The 17,047-nt window shown below is 44.5% G+C and overlaps 1 protein-coding gene across 2 annotated transcripts in view; it reads left to right on the forward strand.

Moving 5' to 3' along the window:
* The window catches only part of Piwil2 (piwi like RNA-mediated gene silencing 2), a 56,478-nt gene that overhangs the window by 21,054 nt on the left and 18,377 nt on the right, over positions 1 to 17,047 (forward strand). For both annotated transcript variants that reach the window (XM_057786609.1, XM_057786608.1), the window contains exons 10-19: positions 2,993 to 3,181; positions 3,701 to 3,785; positions 5,498 to 5,587; positions 7,192 to 7,332; positions 9,159 to 9,272; positions 10,393 to 10,581; positions 12,018 to 12,119; positions 13,023 to 13,139; positions 13,657 to 13,745; positions 16,426 to 16,531. In XM_057786609.1, the coding sequence (XP_057642592.1) occupies positions 2,993 to 3,181; positions 3,701 to 3,785; positions 5,498 to 5,587; positions 7,192 to 7,332; positions 9,159 to 9,272; positions 10,393 to 10,581; positions 12,018 to 12,119; positions 13,023 to 13,139; positions 13,657 to 13,745; positions 16,426 to 16,531 (1,222 nt within the window). The remainder of the gene's footprint in view (positions 1 to 2,992; positions 3,182 to 3,700; positions 3,786 to 5,497; positions 5,588 to 7,191; positions 7,333 to 9,158; positions 9,273 to 10,392; positions 10,582 to 12,017; positions 12,120 to 13,022; positions 13,140 to 13,656; positions 13,746 to 16,425; positions 16,532 to 17,047) is intronic.

Below are 17,047 nucleotides of genomic sequence, written 5' to 3' on the forward strand. Positions count from 1 at the left end.
TAAAGGTGTGCATCACCACTGCCTGGCTCTAAAATGCCTTTTTTAGTTGTAAGGTTTGTGTATTTTAGATACAGATAGCCTGTCAGATACACAATGCAGGATATTTTCTTTCATGTACGTTGTCTTTCCTGTCTTGGTTAGGGTTTCTATTGCTGTGATGAAGCGCCATGACCAAAGCAGCGTGGGAAGGAAAGGGGCTTACACATCACTTACACGTTTACACAGCACTGTTCACCATCAAAGGAAGTCAGGACAGAATCTCAAACAGGGCAGGAACCTGGAGTCAGGAGCTGATGCAGAGACCATAGCGGGCTGTTCCTTACTGGCTTGCTCCTCATGACCTGCTCAGCCTGCTTTGTTATAGAATCCAGGACCACCAGCCCAGGGATGGCCCCACCCACAATGAGCTGGGCTTTTTCTACATTGATCACTAATTGAGAAAATGCCTTACAGCTGTGAGTTGTGGCTCATGCCTTTAATTCCTGCACTCAGGAGGCAGAGGTAGGCGGGTCTCTATAGGATCTCTGTAGGCCAACCTGGACAACAGAGTGGGTTCTAAGACAGCCAGGGATACACAGAGAAACCCTTTGTCTTGAAAAACCAAGAAAGGAAAAAAAGAAAATACCTTACAACTGAATCTTATGGAGGCATGTTCACATTTGAGGTTCTCTCCTTTCAGATAAGACTAGCCTTGGGCTGGAGAGATGGCTCAGTGGTTAAGAGCATTGCCTGCTCTTCCAAAGGTCCCGAGTTCAATTCCCGGCAACCACATGGTGGCTCACAACCATCTGTAAAGAGGTCTGGTGCCCTCTTCTGGCCTGAAGATATGCACACAGACATAATATTGTATACATAATAAATATTTAAAAAAAAAAAAAAAAAAAAAAGACTAGCCAGCACCTTTCTTCCCTCCTTCCCTCTACCCTCCCTCTTTCTTGTGAAACAGGATCTGGTTATGTAGCCCTGACTGGTCTGGAACTTACAGTGCTGGCCTCGGGACTCACAGAGGTCTACCTGCCTTTGCCTCCTTCCTGATAGGACTAAAGATGTATACCACTACTCCTGGCCCAGTTGCCTTATTTTTCGTAGAACTCTTTGGCACATAAAAACTTTCAGTTTGATAAAGATAAAAGCCATTTATTCTTTCATTAATTTATTTGCCTTTAATTACATTTTATATATGTATGTATTTATGTGTGTGTGTTTGTTTACTTGCATGTGCTCCTGTGTATGCCTGTGCTCAGTGTGTATATGGAAGTCAGAGGGCAACTTACAGAAGTGAGTTTTCTCTTTCCACCCATGTGGATCCTGGGGATCCAGTAGCAAGTGCCTTCACTCACCGAGGCATCTCATGGCTTTTTTTTTTTTTAGATTTTAAATTATCCATATTTTTATGTGTATAAAAGTTGTTCTAATAAATGTGTGTGGGGTGTGTGTGTGTGTGGTTTTAGGTATGAAAAGGTCAGGATTTTAAACTTTTTGTAGGTGATAACCTCAGGGTAGCTCATTATCGCTCTGTCCCCTCAGCCTCCTGTGGGTGCTTTATTGATTGTAATGAAATGTGAGCACCCTCGGCCCAGGAGGCGCTGTGCAGGGTGACTGGCGTCACCACGTTACCACTTTGCTTTAGATTGGCATGAGAAAGCAGATTAAAACAGTAATTAAAGTTCACTAGAAGTAGCCACAAACCCTTTTGCCCCATGAGCACACATCAAAGAAGGGCTTCTCTGTGAGCAGAGCAACCTTACAGAGCTGTGGGACAGAGATGTTCTGTGCTCTGAACCACTTAGTCATGGTTCTTATGGTTTAGCTTGTGGTTTAAAATAAAAATTATGGACAAATTACAGAACTTTCCACTCTTAGTTTTAGTTGGAGGTCATGAGTAATTAAAATTTAAAATTTTATGTATATGGGTGTTTTGCCTGTGTGTACATACATGTGTGCGCCACAGGTGTCTCGGTTCCCACAGAGGCCCGAAGAGAGTCAGATCTGCTGGGATTGGAGTTACAGATGGTTACATGTGAGCCTCCATGTTACACACTGGGAGCTGAAACTGGTCCTCTGTAAGATCATGTGCTCTAGGGCTGGAGAGATGGCTCAGCAGTTAAGAGCATTGCCTGCTCTTACAAAGGTCCTGAGTTCAATTCCTGGCAACCACATAGTGGCTCACAACCATCTGTAATGAGGTCTAGTGCCCTCTTCTGGTCTGCAGGCATACACACAGACAGACTATTGTATACATAATAAATAAATAAATATTAAAAAAAAAAAGATCATGTGCTCTAAACCACGGAGCTAGCTTTCTGGTCTCAATTTTTGTTTTGTTTTTGTTTGTTTTTTCAGACAGGGTTTCTCTGTGCAACAGTTCTGGCTGTCTTGCAACTCACTCTAGACCAGGCTGGCCAAACTCAGAGATCCACCTGCCTCTCCCTCCTGAATACTGGGATTAAAGGTGTGAGCATTTTCTTTTTTTTTTTTAACAATGCAAGTGACTTTTCTTTGGGGAACCTCAGTTAAAAAACCAGCAGTTACCTGAGTGTGGTTAACACCTTTAGACTCCTAAGGGTAGAGGTAAGCAAATCTCTGTGAGTTCAAGTCCATCCTGGCCTACATAGTAAATTCCAAGCCAGCCAAGGCTACATTATAGTGAAACCATGTTTCCCAAAGAGGAAGTGAGTTGGGGTTGACTAGAGAGATGGCCCAATGGCTAAGAGCACTTGCCCGAGCTGATGCTGCCTGTCTCCTTGGGCACTTGCAATTACATGCACATGCCTTCCTGCAGACACACACACACCACATGCACATAATTAAAACAATAACAATAAGTGCTAAAATGAAAAGGGTAGGTGACTCACATCATGACTGTGACTCATAAGGAGTAAAAGCTGTGATCAGTCCTTAGGCCTTTCCTCATTTTTTTGGCACCCCCATCCCTTTTCCTATGACCCTGAGTGTACGGATGCCATGCAAAGCCTCTTGCCTCTCCCCGAAGGCATGCTATCTACCAGCAGAACAAGGAGCACTTCCAGGACGAGTGCAGCAAGCTCCTGGTTGGCAGTATTGTCATCACCCGCTACAACAACCGCACCTACCGTATCGACGATGTGGACTGGAACAAGACCCCCAAAGACAGCTTTGTGATGTCTGATGGGAAGGAGATCACATTCCTGGAGTACTACAGGTAGAGAGGCTCGATTGGGTCTGAGGATGGGGGTGTGATGTGCTCTCCCAGTCTCTGGGTTATTGAGTACGGTTAATAGCAGGGTACAGACACTGTTCAGATCCATAAACTAGTAATACTCCCGAGACCGAGTGAGCTTGTCTGTGGGCTCTGGCCTGAATGTGTTGCCTTTACAGTAGGTTCTTTTGGCAATAACTACATAAGTGAATTTTGGGCTGTGAATTGTATTTCTCTTGTTGATTTTTGTCTGGTGAGAGAAGTGGAATTCAGCTCTTTAATCAGTAGACTTTTATTGTCCGAGCCCTTAAGCATGATGATCTTTCACACGCTTCTCTCCTGGGCTTACAGCTTCTGTTCTTCGTCTACTAGCAAGGAAACTGTAGCCTGCCTCTTCCACTTAAGTCTACTATGATCGGTTTCTGATGGATTCTCAGAGGGCCCTGTGCCTGTTGTAAGCTGTAGCAGCATTGGCCGGAGCTGCAGGGAGGGGTGACACTGTTTCTTACTCTCTTACTCCAGCAAAAACTACGGGATCACAGTTAAGGAAGATGACCAGCCACTGCTCATCCACAGGCCCAGTGAGAGACAGAATAACCACGGCACAGTGAGTGATAGTTCTCTGTCCTGTCGGCCACTTCATATGTGTGCACTCACAGGCATGTCCGCAGGTCTGCAGTGTGGGAGGCTCACTGGGCCTGGCTTTATGTTTCCTCTAGCCAGAGTTGCTAGGCCACATCAGGAGGAGCTGACTACCAAAATGAACAATTAGGTTAAAGGCATTAAGGAGAATTTTGTATAAATAAAGATGGAAATTCTGGGGGCTGGAGATATGATAGAGGGGTTAAGAGCACTGGCTGTTCTTCAGAAGGACCTGGGTTCCATTCTCATCACCCACATGACAGCTCACAATTGTCTGTGAACCTAGTTCCAGGGGATCTGAAGCCCTCTTCTGGCCTCTGTGGTACCCAGGTACATACATACATACATACATATACATATACACACACACACACACATATATATATATATATATATATATATACACACACACACACATACATACATACATACATATACACACACATATACATACATGCACACTAAACACTCTTAAAAAGAGAAAGAGATTAAAACTCTGATTTGGACATGGTAGGACATGCCTGTAATCCCAGCACTTAGGAGACAGACAGATTTCTTGAGTTGAAGGCCAACCTGATCTACATCGTGAGTTCCAGGCCAATCAGAGCTCTGTAGTGAGACTCTGCCTCAATAAAAAAAGAAAGAAAGAAAGAAAGAAAGAAAGAAAGAAAGAAAGAAAGAAAATGTTGAGTTTATGGGGGTTGGGGAGATGGCTCAGTGATTAAGAACATAAGTGCTCTTTCTCAGGACCTGAGTTCAAATCCCAACACCCACATCAGGCAGCTTAGAACTACCTATAACTCCAGCTCCAAGGGATCTGACACCTCTGAGCTCTAGGCACTTGCATTCATGTGTGTATACTCCATCACACACATAAACATAATTAAAATAATAAAAATGAATCTAAAAAAACACAAGTAAATCTGTAGATTCAGATGCAAATCTGTATAACAGGAGAAGGGCCCAGAGAATTGCCTTGATATTGTTCCTGATCTATTTTTTTTAATTTATTTATTGTGTATACAATATTCTTTCTGTATGTATGCCTGAAGGCCAGAAGAGGGCACCAGACCTCATTTCAGATGGTTGCGAGCCACCATGTGGTTGCTGGGAATTGAACTCAGGACCTTTGTAAGAGCAGGCAATGCTCTTAACTGCTGAACCATCTCTCCAGCCCCTTGATCTATTTTTTTAATTAAGAAACATCTAGATTTATTTATGTCTGCCTGTATGTCTCTGCACCACATGCATGCCCAAAGCTCACTGAGGTCAGAGAAGGTGTCTGAGATGTTTCAGATGGTCGTAAGACATTATGTGGGTTCTGGGACCCAAACCTCATTCCTCTGCAAAAGCAGCCAGTGTTTTTAACTGCAGAGTTGTCTCTCTGGCCTCACCTCTTCTGCTGAGGAGAAGCACTGAGCTTGACCAGCCGTCTTGCCATTGTCCTGAGGCTCAATAGGGCCAACCTCCCCCCACTTTCCCTCACTTAAACAGCGGCTGTCACGAAGAGGACACTAAGGGTAGACTACATGCAGTGTTTCCTGTCCTCTTGTTCTCTCCCCTGGGATTTTTATGAAAGTTCCTCGGTGGCAGGTGTATCAGTGCAGACCTGCACCCACCTCCAGTGGGCCCCAGGGTGCCATCTCTGTCCCTCATTTTCCTGTTTTCTTGTCTCAGCTGCTGAAGGGGGAAATCCTGCTATTGCCTGAGCTCTCCTTCATGACGGGGATCCCTGAAAAGATGAAGAAGGACTTCAGGGCCATGAAGGTTGGACGCTTGCTGTTTGGGGGGTACCTACTGTTTGGGGGAGGTGCCTACTTCAAGTAGCCACCTTTGGGATAGTATCCTGACTAGCTCTGACTCCCTGGGCGAGCCTTCCTCTGGGCTCTAGTTTTCCTTCCTGTAGAATCTTATCCACATTCTTTACCACCAGATCCAAGCTTGGGGGGTCTTTAGAACAGTGCAGGTCCTGGATTCTAAGTGAAAATGGCAGCCGTGTCCTCATCTCCCCAGTCTGCCGATGATAGCTGACTGGTTATGTAACTAACGAGACTCTTTGAGAGCACCACGTTACCGTAGTGTTCTCTGGGTCATCAGTGTCTGTGCCGGCATGGAGGAGAACGAAGCCAAAGCCAGCGAGTGGGGAGATGAGAAGTGAAGCTCAGGCCCTGGGAGCATCAGGTCAGCACTGACCGGCAGAGATGGCCCAGCTGTCCTCTGCCTCCTTGCTTTTCTGGACTGTCCCAAACTCACAGACTTTGTAAGATTTTTGAGTAGCATTACAGAGAGCCTAAAGAAGCAGAAAGGCCCTGTGAAAGATTTCTTTCATGTTTACCTTCAGCTCCGACTGTACTGTGCAGGTCAAAGCTTCCTCCCAGCAACACCCAGCCCCTAATGACTTTATGATCCCTGTGATATCTGGACAGCCCCAGAGGCTCTGAACAGCAGCTGCATGGTCCATGAGCCTCAGAAGCACCAAAAACTCTTACATGATTCAGATTCCTCACCTGTTGAGTTTCTCTCAAAGCACCTATAATGTGGCAATACTGTGGCAAGTGGTGGGGGTGGGGAACCTTATGGTGGTGCTGACTTTTTTTTTTAATTATTTATTATATATACAGTGTTTTGTCTGCATGCGTGCCTTCAGGCCAGAAGAGGGCACCAGATCTCATTACAGGTGGTTGTGAGTCACCATGTGGTTGCTGGGAATTGAACTCAGGATCTCTGGAAGAGCAGTCAGTGCTCTTAACCGCTGAGCCATCTCTCCAGCCCTGGTGCTGACTTTCTAATACACAAAGACAAAGTGAGACCCTGAGTGTGGTTCACTGTCCTGTTGTATTTGACCCTAGCATAAACATGGGGCTCTCTACCCCAGCCCTTTCCCCTACTTCTTCCCCAGATTTTAAAAAGATGTAATTAAGCCTCCTTCATTCCTGTTCGTAGACTCTCTTAGGAATTTTAAATTTGAAGATGCCTTGCAAAAGAAATCAGATGTCATGGAGCAGAGTCAGTAGCTTAAAAAAATTGAGACAGTGTCTTGCTATTTAGACCAGGCTAGCCTCAAACCAGGAGATCCACTCGCTTCTGCCTCCTGAGTGCTGGTATTAAAGGCGCGTGTCACCATGGCCTAGCAAGAGAGACAGACAGGGACTTCTGAAAGTTGTTAATTTTGTTACTGAATTTTCTCCATGTACCTCATTCACATTCCTCAGGAGTATTTACAAGAGTCCTTGGCTACATTTCACGTTTTCCACTGATTTCCCTGAGCATGAGATTGCTCACGGAAACATTTCATGCCACTGGGTTTCATTTAGCCTCCTGCTAGAGGAGTAATGCCTAGAACTTGCTATTTTCTTTTTAATTCTGTCTAGGACTTGACTCAGCAGATTAACCTGAGCCCTAAACAGCACCACAGTGCTTTGGAATGCCTGATGCAGAGAATTTCACAAAATGATACAGCCAACAATGAGCTGACCCGCTGGGGGCTCAGTCTGCAGAAGGATGTGCACAAGGTGAGCCAGAGGTGCTTGTGTGGAGGTGCATGTGTGGAGGTGCTTGTGTGGAGGTGCATGTGTGGAGGTGCTTGTGTGGAGGTGCATGTGTGGAGGTGCTTGTGTGGAGGTGCATGTGTGGAGGTGCTTGTGTGGAGGTGCATGTGTGGAGGTGCTTGTGTGGAGGTGCATGTGTGGAGGTGCATGTGTGGAGGTGCTTGTGTGGCATCTGCCTGGACCAGGGCCTGGAGCTGGGAGGGAGAGGGTGGCCTCCCTGTCCCCTGTGGGGCTTTGCTTTGCTCTTCATTTCATTTCATTTTTGTTTTTTGTTTATTTATATTTTGTTTATGTGTTCTCTCTTTCTGCCTTGTATGATTTGGGGATCAAACTCAGCCCCACTTAAATTTTTTAGGGTGTTTTTCTTAGGTGCTAGAGATTGAATCATCACCTAAATTATTTTTAAGAGTTCTGTGCCTTTCTTCTGTTTTCTTTTTAAATGTTTTTTTTTATTTTTTTAAAGATGTATTATGTATGTGATTGCTCTGTCTTCTGGTGTGTCTGCAGGACAGAAGAGGGACTCAGATCCCATTATAGATGGTTCTGAGTCACCATGTGCGTGCTGGGAATTGAACTCAGGACCTCTAGAAGAGCAACCAGTGCTCTTAACTACTGAGGCCATCTCTCCAGCCGTCTTGTTTGTTTTGCAAAATTTTAGCTGGATGTTGGTGGCACACACCTTTAATCCGAGCACTCAGGAGGCAGAGGCGGGCAGATCTCTGTGAGTTTAAGGCCAGCCTGGTCTACAGAGTGTGTTCTAGTACAGCCAAGCTACACAGACAAACGATGTCTTGAAAAAAAATTTTTTTGGTTGCATTTTATTTGTTGTGTGTGTGTATACACAGGAGTATCTTACAGCATGCATGTGGAGGGCAGAGGACAGCTTACAGGAGTAGGGTCTTTCCTCCCACCACAAGGACCTGGGGACCAAACTTGGGTTGCCATACCACAGCATGAGAACCTCAGTTCCAAGTCCTCAGTCCCTAACACCACATAAAAAGATATGCCTGGGCCGGGTGGTGGTGGCGCACACCTTTAATCCCAGCACTCGGGAGGCAGAGGCAGGTGGATCTCTGTGAGTTCGAGACCAGCCTGGTCTACAAGAGCTAGTTCCAGGACAGGCTCCAAAACCACAGAGAAACCCTGTCTCGAAAAACCAAAAAAAAAAAAAAAGATATGTCTGGTGCTGTGGATCTATGCCACATCACACCAGGTGGTCACAGTGTATAGGCAGGCAGAGTCCCAGTGCTCACTGACCAGCCAGTCTAGACAATCTGGGCTTTGGGAGACAGGCTGTCTCAAAAATAAGGCAGAGAGCAGTAGAGGAAAACACCTGATGTGAATCCCTGGCCTACACAATCAAACACACACACACACACACATGCACATGCAGCACACGAATGTACACGCACAAAAACACACTTGCATACATATTATGACATGCATACAAGAAAATGTTTATTAGAAAATGATGTCCGTGAAGCCAGTAGGTAAAGCCACTGCTACCAAACCTAACAGCCTAGGTTTTGAGCACTCTGGAGGCACAGTACAGAGGCCACATGATAAGCACCTCAGGCTCTGGTGACGGCCTTTCTGGCATTGACTCTCTGCCCTACCAAGTTGCAAGTTGGAGGCCAGCAAGACTATCTATAAAAGAGAGAAATGGAAAGGGGCGGGGCTGTAGTAGGTCAAGTGTGTGTGGAGCTGAACAGGCTTCAGAGGCAATAGTACCAGTATTTTCTGATGTCTGTAGCTGGCTCCATGTCAGAGGTACTTTATTCTCTGTGTAGATCGAAGGTCGACTTCTACCAATGGAGAGGATTAACTTAAGGAACACTTCATTTGTCACGTCTGAGGACCTGAACTGGGTTAAGGAAGTGACCCGAGATGCTTCCATTCTGACTGTGAGTGATTTCTGAGGTGCTGGAGAATCAGTATTCCCCAGAGTGTGGGAATGGGTGATCTGTGCTCTCTTTGAGAGGAAATAACCATCTGAACCACTCTGAGTGGCTCCTGAGCAAGCCCTTCTAGCTGAGTGGGGCTGGAGGGAAGCCCTGTCTGACCACAGATTGAAGAGAAGGAAATACGTTACCATGGGGATTTGTCTGGTATCAGCCCATCACCTGCTCTTCCTTTTCCTTCTCCTTTCCTCTTTGCCCCTGGGAATTCCCAGGGTTATTTTTATCCATGAAAGAAGTCAAATTAAAGCAGGGCTCCCCCAAGAGACAACTCAGTGTTAGTTATTTGCCTCAGAGTATAAAATAGTAGTCAATTATTTCTGAATTTTTTCAACCAACTTCATCTTTGTGGCCATATATGGAAAACATCGAATTTAGAGCTTTTGTTGAAATACAGCAGTGGTGCTGCAACACTTGGCGGCAGAGGCAGAAGGAGCTCTTGAGCTTGAGGCTAGTGTGGTCTTTAGAGTGAGTCCCAGGACAGCTAAGGCCACCCAGAATACCCTATATTAAAAAACAGCACCAGAAAAAGAAGAAAGAAATACAGCATGGTTAAGGAAAAAGCACACTTAGAAGTGCATAACTTGATTTTTACAAATTAAAAGACCTATATAACCAACACCAAGGACTGAGAAACAAATTTATAGGTACATTCAACCCTCTCACCATATTTCTTGGTTATTGCCACCCCCATGCCCTGGAAATAACAACTGTTGAAGTTGGCAAAAGCATATATTCTTTTTGCTTTGTAATGTTTTATATATCTATATATCTATATATGTATGTATATAATGCATATATATATATATATAAATCAAAAAGTGAATAGTCTGAGGTCTGACTGCTTTCTTTAGTCTTGTGTTCACGAGTTTCATGCATATTGTTGGATGTTCATAGATCTTCCTTTTCATTGTTGTATAGTATTCTGTTATATGACAGTCAGTTTATAAGTCAGTGAGAATGATAGGAATATATAAGGCAGAGGGACTCAAGCAGAGGGAGTGCAGAGTCACTTACTCTCTGTAGTAATATCTCCACAGTCTAAATATCATGTTCTTGTTCCTAGATTCCCATGCATTTCTGGGCACTTTTTTACCCAAAGAGAGCAATGGACCAGGCCAGAGAACTGGTTAACATGTTGGAGAAGATAGCTGGCCCCATTGGCATGCGCATAAGCCCCCCAGCCTGGGTTGAACTGAAGGATGACAGAATAGAGACCTACATCAGGACCATTCAGTCCCTGCTGGGAGTTGAGGTAACGCAGTAACTTCACTGGAGTAAACTTACAATGCTTAATCTTAAATAAGCTAGGTTGTGAGTCTGTTAGTGATGCCCAGGAGCCCGTGTCCTTCTCATTTTCTTCAAGCCCTTTGGTTATTTTCATTTCTCGTTCTGTGTTGGCTTTCATGTGCTGCTGTGTGCTCCCTCTCGAGCCGTTTCCTTATGAAGCTGGCTGAAAGACCAGCTGCCTTAGTTCATTATCTGTAGAACATGTTGTGCTCGGGAACCAGCTGCTGGGGTCACGTGCTGGCTTCTGGATTCAGTTCTGAGTTGTAACAGAACTGTAATGATCTGGCCCAGGAGGCAAATTGCCCTGGTGATGAACTTGACCCTAGACACATTAACTGATCCTGATAAGTGTCTAGAACACTGGACTGGGCACTCCCATCCCAGCTTTCAGACTCTGCCTTTTAATCTCTTTGTAAATAAACATATTTTTCAATTTTATGTATATGAGTGTCTTGCCTGTATGTATGTCTGTCTACAATGAGTATGCCTGTCACCTGAGGATGCTAAAAGAGGGGTCCCAGATCCACTAGAATTGTGAAGCATGAGTTCTAGTTGGTCCAGAGTCAGATATAGGGGTTAAAGCTGAAGATCAGAGAAGCAGAGCAGCCACTAGAGAGATCTTTTACCTCTATCGGTGCTCAGACCAAAGGGGCGATCCTCAGACTGCCTAGACTGCACTGTGTCTCCACCAGACCTCAGGCTCCATACTCCAGTGAGTTCCTGTTTCTTCCCCTTTACATTCTTCTCTCCACCCAATCAGATCCCTCATGTCTCCACATCCCTACTGCTGGAATTAAAGGTGTGAGCCACCACCACCTGAATCTGTTTCTGGATCAATCTTGTGTAGCCCAGGGTAGCCTTGAACTCACAGAGATCCATCTGTGTAGTAAAAGGAGCGGCGGGCCGCTTCCCGCAGCCCAGCTCCCAGCTGCCTGGGACAGAAGACCCTCCTATATCATTTCCCCTTTTTCTGTTTAAACAAAAAAGAAAGGCTTTCACTTTAACATAGTAAAATTACATATAACAAGACAGTTATCAAACAAGAATTACAGTTACAATACTTATATCTATTTTATCTTTTATCATAACTAAGGAAAACTATAACTATCTATCTATTCTTCAACTTCATCAAAGACTCCAGAAGGATATATTACCTAAGTAAACAAGAAGTAAGCAACTTCCAAAACTCTAGAAATGACAGAGACATCTCGCTGCCTGGACAGTCACCTAAAGTTCTTCTGTACCATTGGGGCATCTATCTTTGGCATTCAGGCCCATAGTATCCAGCAGACATTTCCATGAAGCAGGAAAATTCAAAGACAGTTCAGTCACTTTCTGCTGTGTCCTGCAGAAAGTCCCCAGAGCGATCAGAGCCTGACCATGTATGCTTCTCTCCTCCAGGGCAAGATACAAATGGTCGTTTGCATCATCATGGGCACCCGGGATGATCTCTATGGGGCCATCAAGAAGCTGTGCTGTGTGCAGTCCCCAGTACCCTCACAGGTGAGCTCTGGAAGCTGACATAGCCACTAGAGGCCAGAATGGGGGAAAGAGAGCCTTATGCTGCCAGGTTCCATCAGAATGAGCCAGCGACAGTAGGGGGCTCTTTCTGCTTCTTACAGTCCCTGGGGCTTCCCCATGACCAAGCCTGGATGTGTGGGCTTCACTCTGACAAGGGAAGATATTGTTCTCTAGGGAGCTATGAAAATGACACACTTAATAAGATGAAAGTTTTAGTAAGGTTTTGAATGTTCATTGTGGGTTATGTGCATATATGCCTAGTGGTCCAAGAATCAGAATTAACAGTCATGCTAATTCAAGTCTCCTAAATATAGTATATTCAATCTCAGTATTCATGGTCTTTTGAGACAGTCTCATGTCTAGTCTCATACTCTCTGTGTACACAAAGATGACTTTGAATTCCTCTCTCTCCTGCTACTACCTACCTCCCTAACACATACACAAAGTACTGGAATTACAGGCATGCCACCATGCCTGGCCTATCTGTGGATTCTGTATCAGCTGGTTCACCACACATAGTTTAAAACATTCTAAAAGAAAATTATACCTCTACTGAGCTCATCAGACTCACAAGGAAAACCCTTGTGCTTATTCCCTAAGCAACACAGGATAGCAACCATTTACATAGTGATTACATTCAGTCCTAAAAGTAATGGTGATCTGGGTGTATAGGAGGGTGTGGGGCGGCTCTACACAAATTGTGTGCCAGGAGGGTATGGGGCAGCTATACACAAATCCTGCACCATCCAAGGGAGGGAGTTGAGCATCTTCTGATTTCAGTTTCCTTGTTAGAAGGGACAGGGGAAGGGCATGGAGCCAGAGATGTTGGTGCTTTAGAATTATATTTCCTATGAGACTGATGATCTTTTGATCCTGTCACTATAGGTCATCAATGTCCGAACCATTGGTCAACCCACCAGACTTCGGAGTGTGGCTCAGAAAATTTTACTTCAGATGAACTGTAAACTGGGGGGTGAGCTCTGGGGAGTGGATATTCCATTGGTGAGTGTCTGTTCTGTGTCTGACTCTTTCCCATCCTCCCATCTTGTCATCCTTCTGTTCTCAGCGTGCTGCATGTTACTAGACAGACCAGGAGCTAAGCATGCACTTTATGTTTTGAAGTGTTGAAAAGTTAAGGTCAACATTTCTGAAGTGTGAAGGTTATCTTTTTAGGCCCCAGTACTTTAAGTACACTTTGACTGGAACACACGGCATTGACTGCATCTGTTTACCACTCAAAAGGCAGAGTTACAAGGTTCCTAGGGGACTCTCAACTCCTAAAATCTGAAGATTACTCATTTGTCCTCTGATTGAAAATACTTGCTGACCTGGTCTAGATCTGACTTGGTTTACTTTGTTTAGATAATGTCAAGTTGATTGCAGTCTTTGTTTCTTTTATAGAACTTGTTTTCAATATAAATTATAAGGGAATTTGCTTTGAAGTTGAGATAATAAAGATAGAGCAATGGATTGTTTGGGTTTGAACTTTTGCTTTTGTCTTTTTGTTTTTCAACTCTAGAAACAGTTAATGGTGATTGGGATGGATGTGTACCATGACCCCAGCAGAGGCATGCGCTCTGTGGTTGGCTTCGTTGCCAGCATAAATCTGTAAGCAATAATCTTAGCTATATTAGTATTAGCTACCTCATTTTGATGCCTGGTCTTATTATAAATCCATCAGATGATTTTTGGGCACTCTTGTATCATAGTATAAGAAACAATAAGTTCCTTCCTCTGGTCTCTAATATCTGTATTTATGTGATTGCCACACTTATTAGACACAGACCTGCTCCCTGTACTCTGCAGCCCTTGCAAGGACAGAGGCTGCCAGCACCTGTGTTATTAGCTTTTTTAGAAATGGAATTGTTATTGGTGAAGATGTGTGTGTGTGTGTGTGTGTGTGTGTGTAAGGTTCACATGCCAAAGGTCAACATCAGTTGTCTTTTTTTTTTTGAGATAGATTCTCTCTATGTAGTCCTAGAACTCACTGTGTAGACAGATTGGCCTTAAACTCACAGAGATTTACCTGCTTCTGCCTCCAAGTGTTGGGATTAAAGACATGGGCACCACACCAGGCTCAAATGTCTTTTTCAAAGACTGTCCACTGTCCCATTTTTTTTTTCTCTTTCCATGTGTATGGGTATTTTGCTTGCCTGAATGTATTTGTACCACATGCATGCCTGGTACCAAGGAGGCCAGAAGAGGGCATAAAATCCCGCGGAACTGGAGTTACAGCTGTGAGTAGCTATGTGGGTGCTGGGAATCAAGCCCAGGTCCTCCAGAAGAGCAGCCAGTTCTCTTAACTGCTGCGCCATCTCTCTATCCCCTCCACTCTATTTTGGGAACAGGATCTCTCTCACTGAACCTGGAACTTGACAATTCTTTTAAATTGCCTGGCCTACTAGTTGTTCAGATTTTCTTCTAGCTCTTCAGATTTGCCCCTAGCTCTGTGATTGCTGGTACATACCACTATGCCCAGTTTCTACAAGAGTATTGGGGCTCAAACTAGGTCCTGATGCTTGTGCAGCCAGCACTTTACCAACTGAGCCATCTCCCCAACCCCCAATGAAGTTGTTTTTAAAATATTTATTTAATGTATATGAGTGTCCTTCACAGATACCAAAGAGGGAATCGGATCCCATTGGTTGTGAGCTTATGGTTGCTGGGAGTTGAACTCAGGACCTCTGGAAGAGCAGCTATTGCGCTTAACTTCTGAGCCATTTCTCTAGCCCCTGAAGTGGTTTTATTATTTGTTTTTTGTTTTTTGGTTTTTTTTTTTTTTGGTTTTTCGAGACAAGGCTTCTCTGTAGCTTTGGTGCCCGTCTCAGAACTAGCTCTTGTAGACCAGGCTGGCCTTGAACTCCCAGAGATCTGCCTGCCTCTGCCTCCCGAGTTCTAGGATTAAAGGCGTGAGCCACCATCGCCTGGCAGTTTTATTATTTGTTATAATTATGAAAATCAGTTGTGCTCGGTGCGCATATCTGTAGGAATTTAGAAATCACGCGCTCCCAATGTCCATCCTTCATTAACTGTCACAAGGCTTGCTGCAGGTAGACCCTCATGCTCTTGTGCATGCTTGTGAAGCATACGGTTGTGTGGCCCTTAGCGGTTTTATCACATGAACATCATAGAATGTATGTGTACAAATTGAGGAGGTCACATCACTAGATGATGTAATTTTCTAAAATATTAGATACACATGTGTATTTGTTTATACAAATGGGCTATTACCGTGCACAGTCTTCATCAGTTTGGATTTGTGTATGGAACCCATGGTCCTACACATGCTAGGCAAGTGCTCTGCCACTGAGCCACACCCACTCAGCCCATCATTTTATTTTATGCACATAAACTGTAATTTGGATATTTCCCACATAAATATGATGAACTCTCTTTAGCTCTGTTCTGCACTGAACTGGCCGACCACTGTGTCCTCACTGAATAATCCTGTGCTGGTTGTTAGCAAGTTGCCACCCTTTTCTGTTGGAAGCAGTTTGTGATAAATACCCATAATCACATACATTTTGGAAGTTTCGTGAAAAATTCTAAATAATGGTTTACATGTATCTCCCAGTCTCTTTATTCTGTTTAGTAACAATGTTGAGGGGAGCTGCGGGCTGTGTTCCTGCTGCCCTAGCTCCTGGTCACCTGGCTAGCTTATGCCCCGAAATAACAAGACACAAACTGTATTCTTTTAAACACTGCTTGGCCCATTATATCTAGCCTCTTCTCGGCTAACTCTCGCACCTGGACTAGCCCATTTCTAATAATGTATGTAGCACCCCAAGGTGCGCTTACCGGGAAGATTCTAGCCTATGTCCATCCTGGGTCGGAGCTTCATCGCATCTGCCCCAGAGAGGAGAGCTATCGAGTCTGAGCTCACTTCCTCTTCCTCCCAGTATTCTGTTCTGTTTACTCCACCCCCCTATGTTCTAACCTATGAGGGCCAAGCAGTTTGTTTATTTTTTAACCAATGACCTTCCTCCATCATAACAATAATAATTAGTATTAATATTTGTGTGTGTGTGGTATTGGGGGTGTGGCACATTTTTGGAGGCTGGAGGCCACCCCGTGATGGAGTCAGTTATCCCTTCCACCTCCACATGGGTGTGGGTATTGAACTCAGGTCGTTAGGCTTGTACTGACCCCATAAATGCATTTGACAGGTAAATATGTGTTGAGTTGACTCAAAAGGAGCCTTGTGTGTGGACAGCAGACTGCAGGTCTCCTGTTGAGTGGCTGCTCACTTCCTTTCTTTTTGTCTCTTCTTTCTCCTGCACCTGCTTAGCACACTCACCAAGTGGTATTCGAGGGTGGTGTTCCAGATGCCACATCAGGAAATTGTGGACAGCCTGAAGCTCTGCCTGGTGGGCTCCTTGAAAAAGTACTATGAGGTGAGGAGACCAGAAATCCTAACATTTCTACATTTTTAAGTTTGATTTCTATTTTTAAGTTCTGCTGGCTTGGCAGGAGGAAATGAAAGGTGACTCTGAACTGTGGCCCATTAGAGAGCTCAGTGCCCCATTTCAGGCTTCTGTAGAACAACTACAGAACCCAACTCGGCACCTCACTGTGGTAAATTAAAATCTGCCTGGCAAGCTGGGTGGTGGTGGTGCGCACCTTTAATCCCAGCATTTGGGAGGCAAAGGCAGGAAGATCTCTGTGAATTCTGGTCTACAGAGTGAATTCCAGAACAGATTCCAAAGCTACACAGAGAAACCTTGTCTCAAAATAAAGATCTGCCTGGTTGACCATGGGGCCTGCAGAGGTAATTCCCATGCCCTTGCTAGATGAGTTGGCAGTAAATGTCAGAGTTAAAACTTATTAATTTACTCAATTACTATCATCAGCTGCTGATTGTTCGTTTTGGTTTAGAACAAAAGCATCACTGTAAGTCATGTCTCATAATT

This window comes from Chionomys nivalis, chromosome 12, assembly GCF_950005125.1.
Source record: "Chionomys nivalis chromosome 12, mChiNiv1.1, whole genome shotgun sequence".
NCBI lineage: Eukaryota > Metazoa > Chordata > Mammalia > Rodentia > Cricetidae > Chionomys > Chionomys nivalis.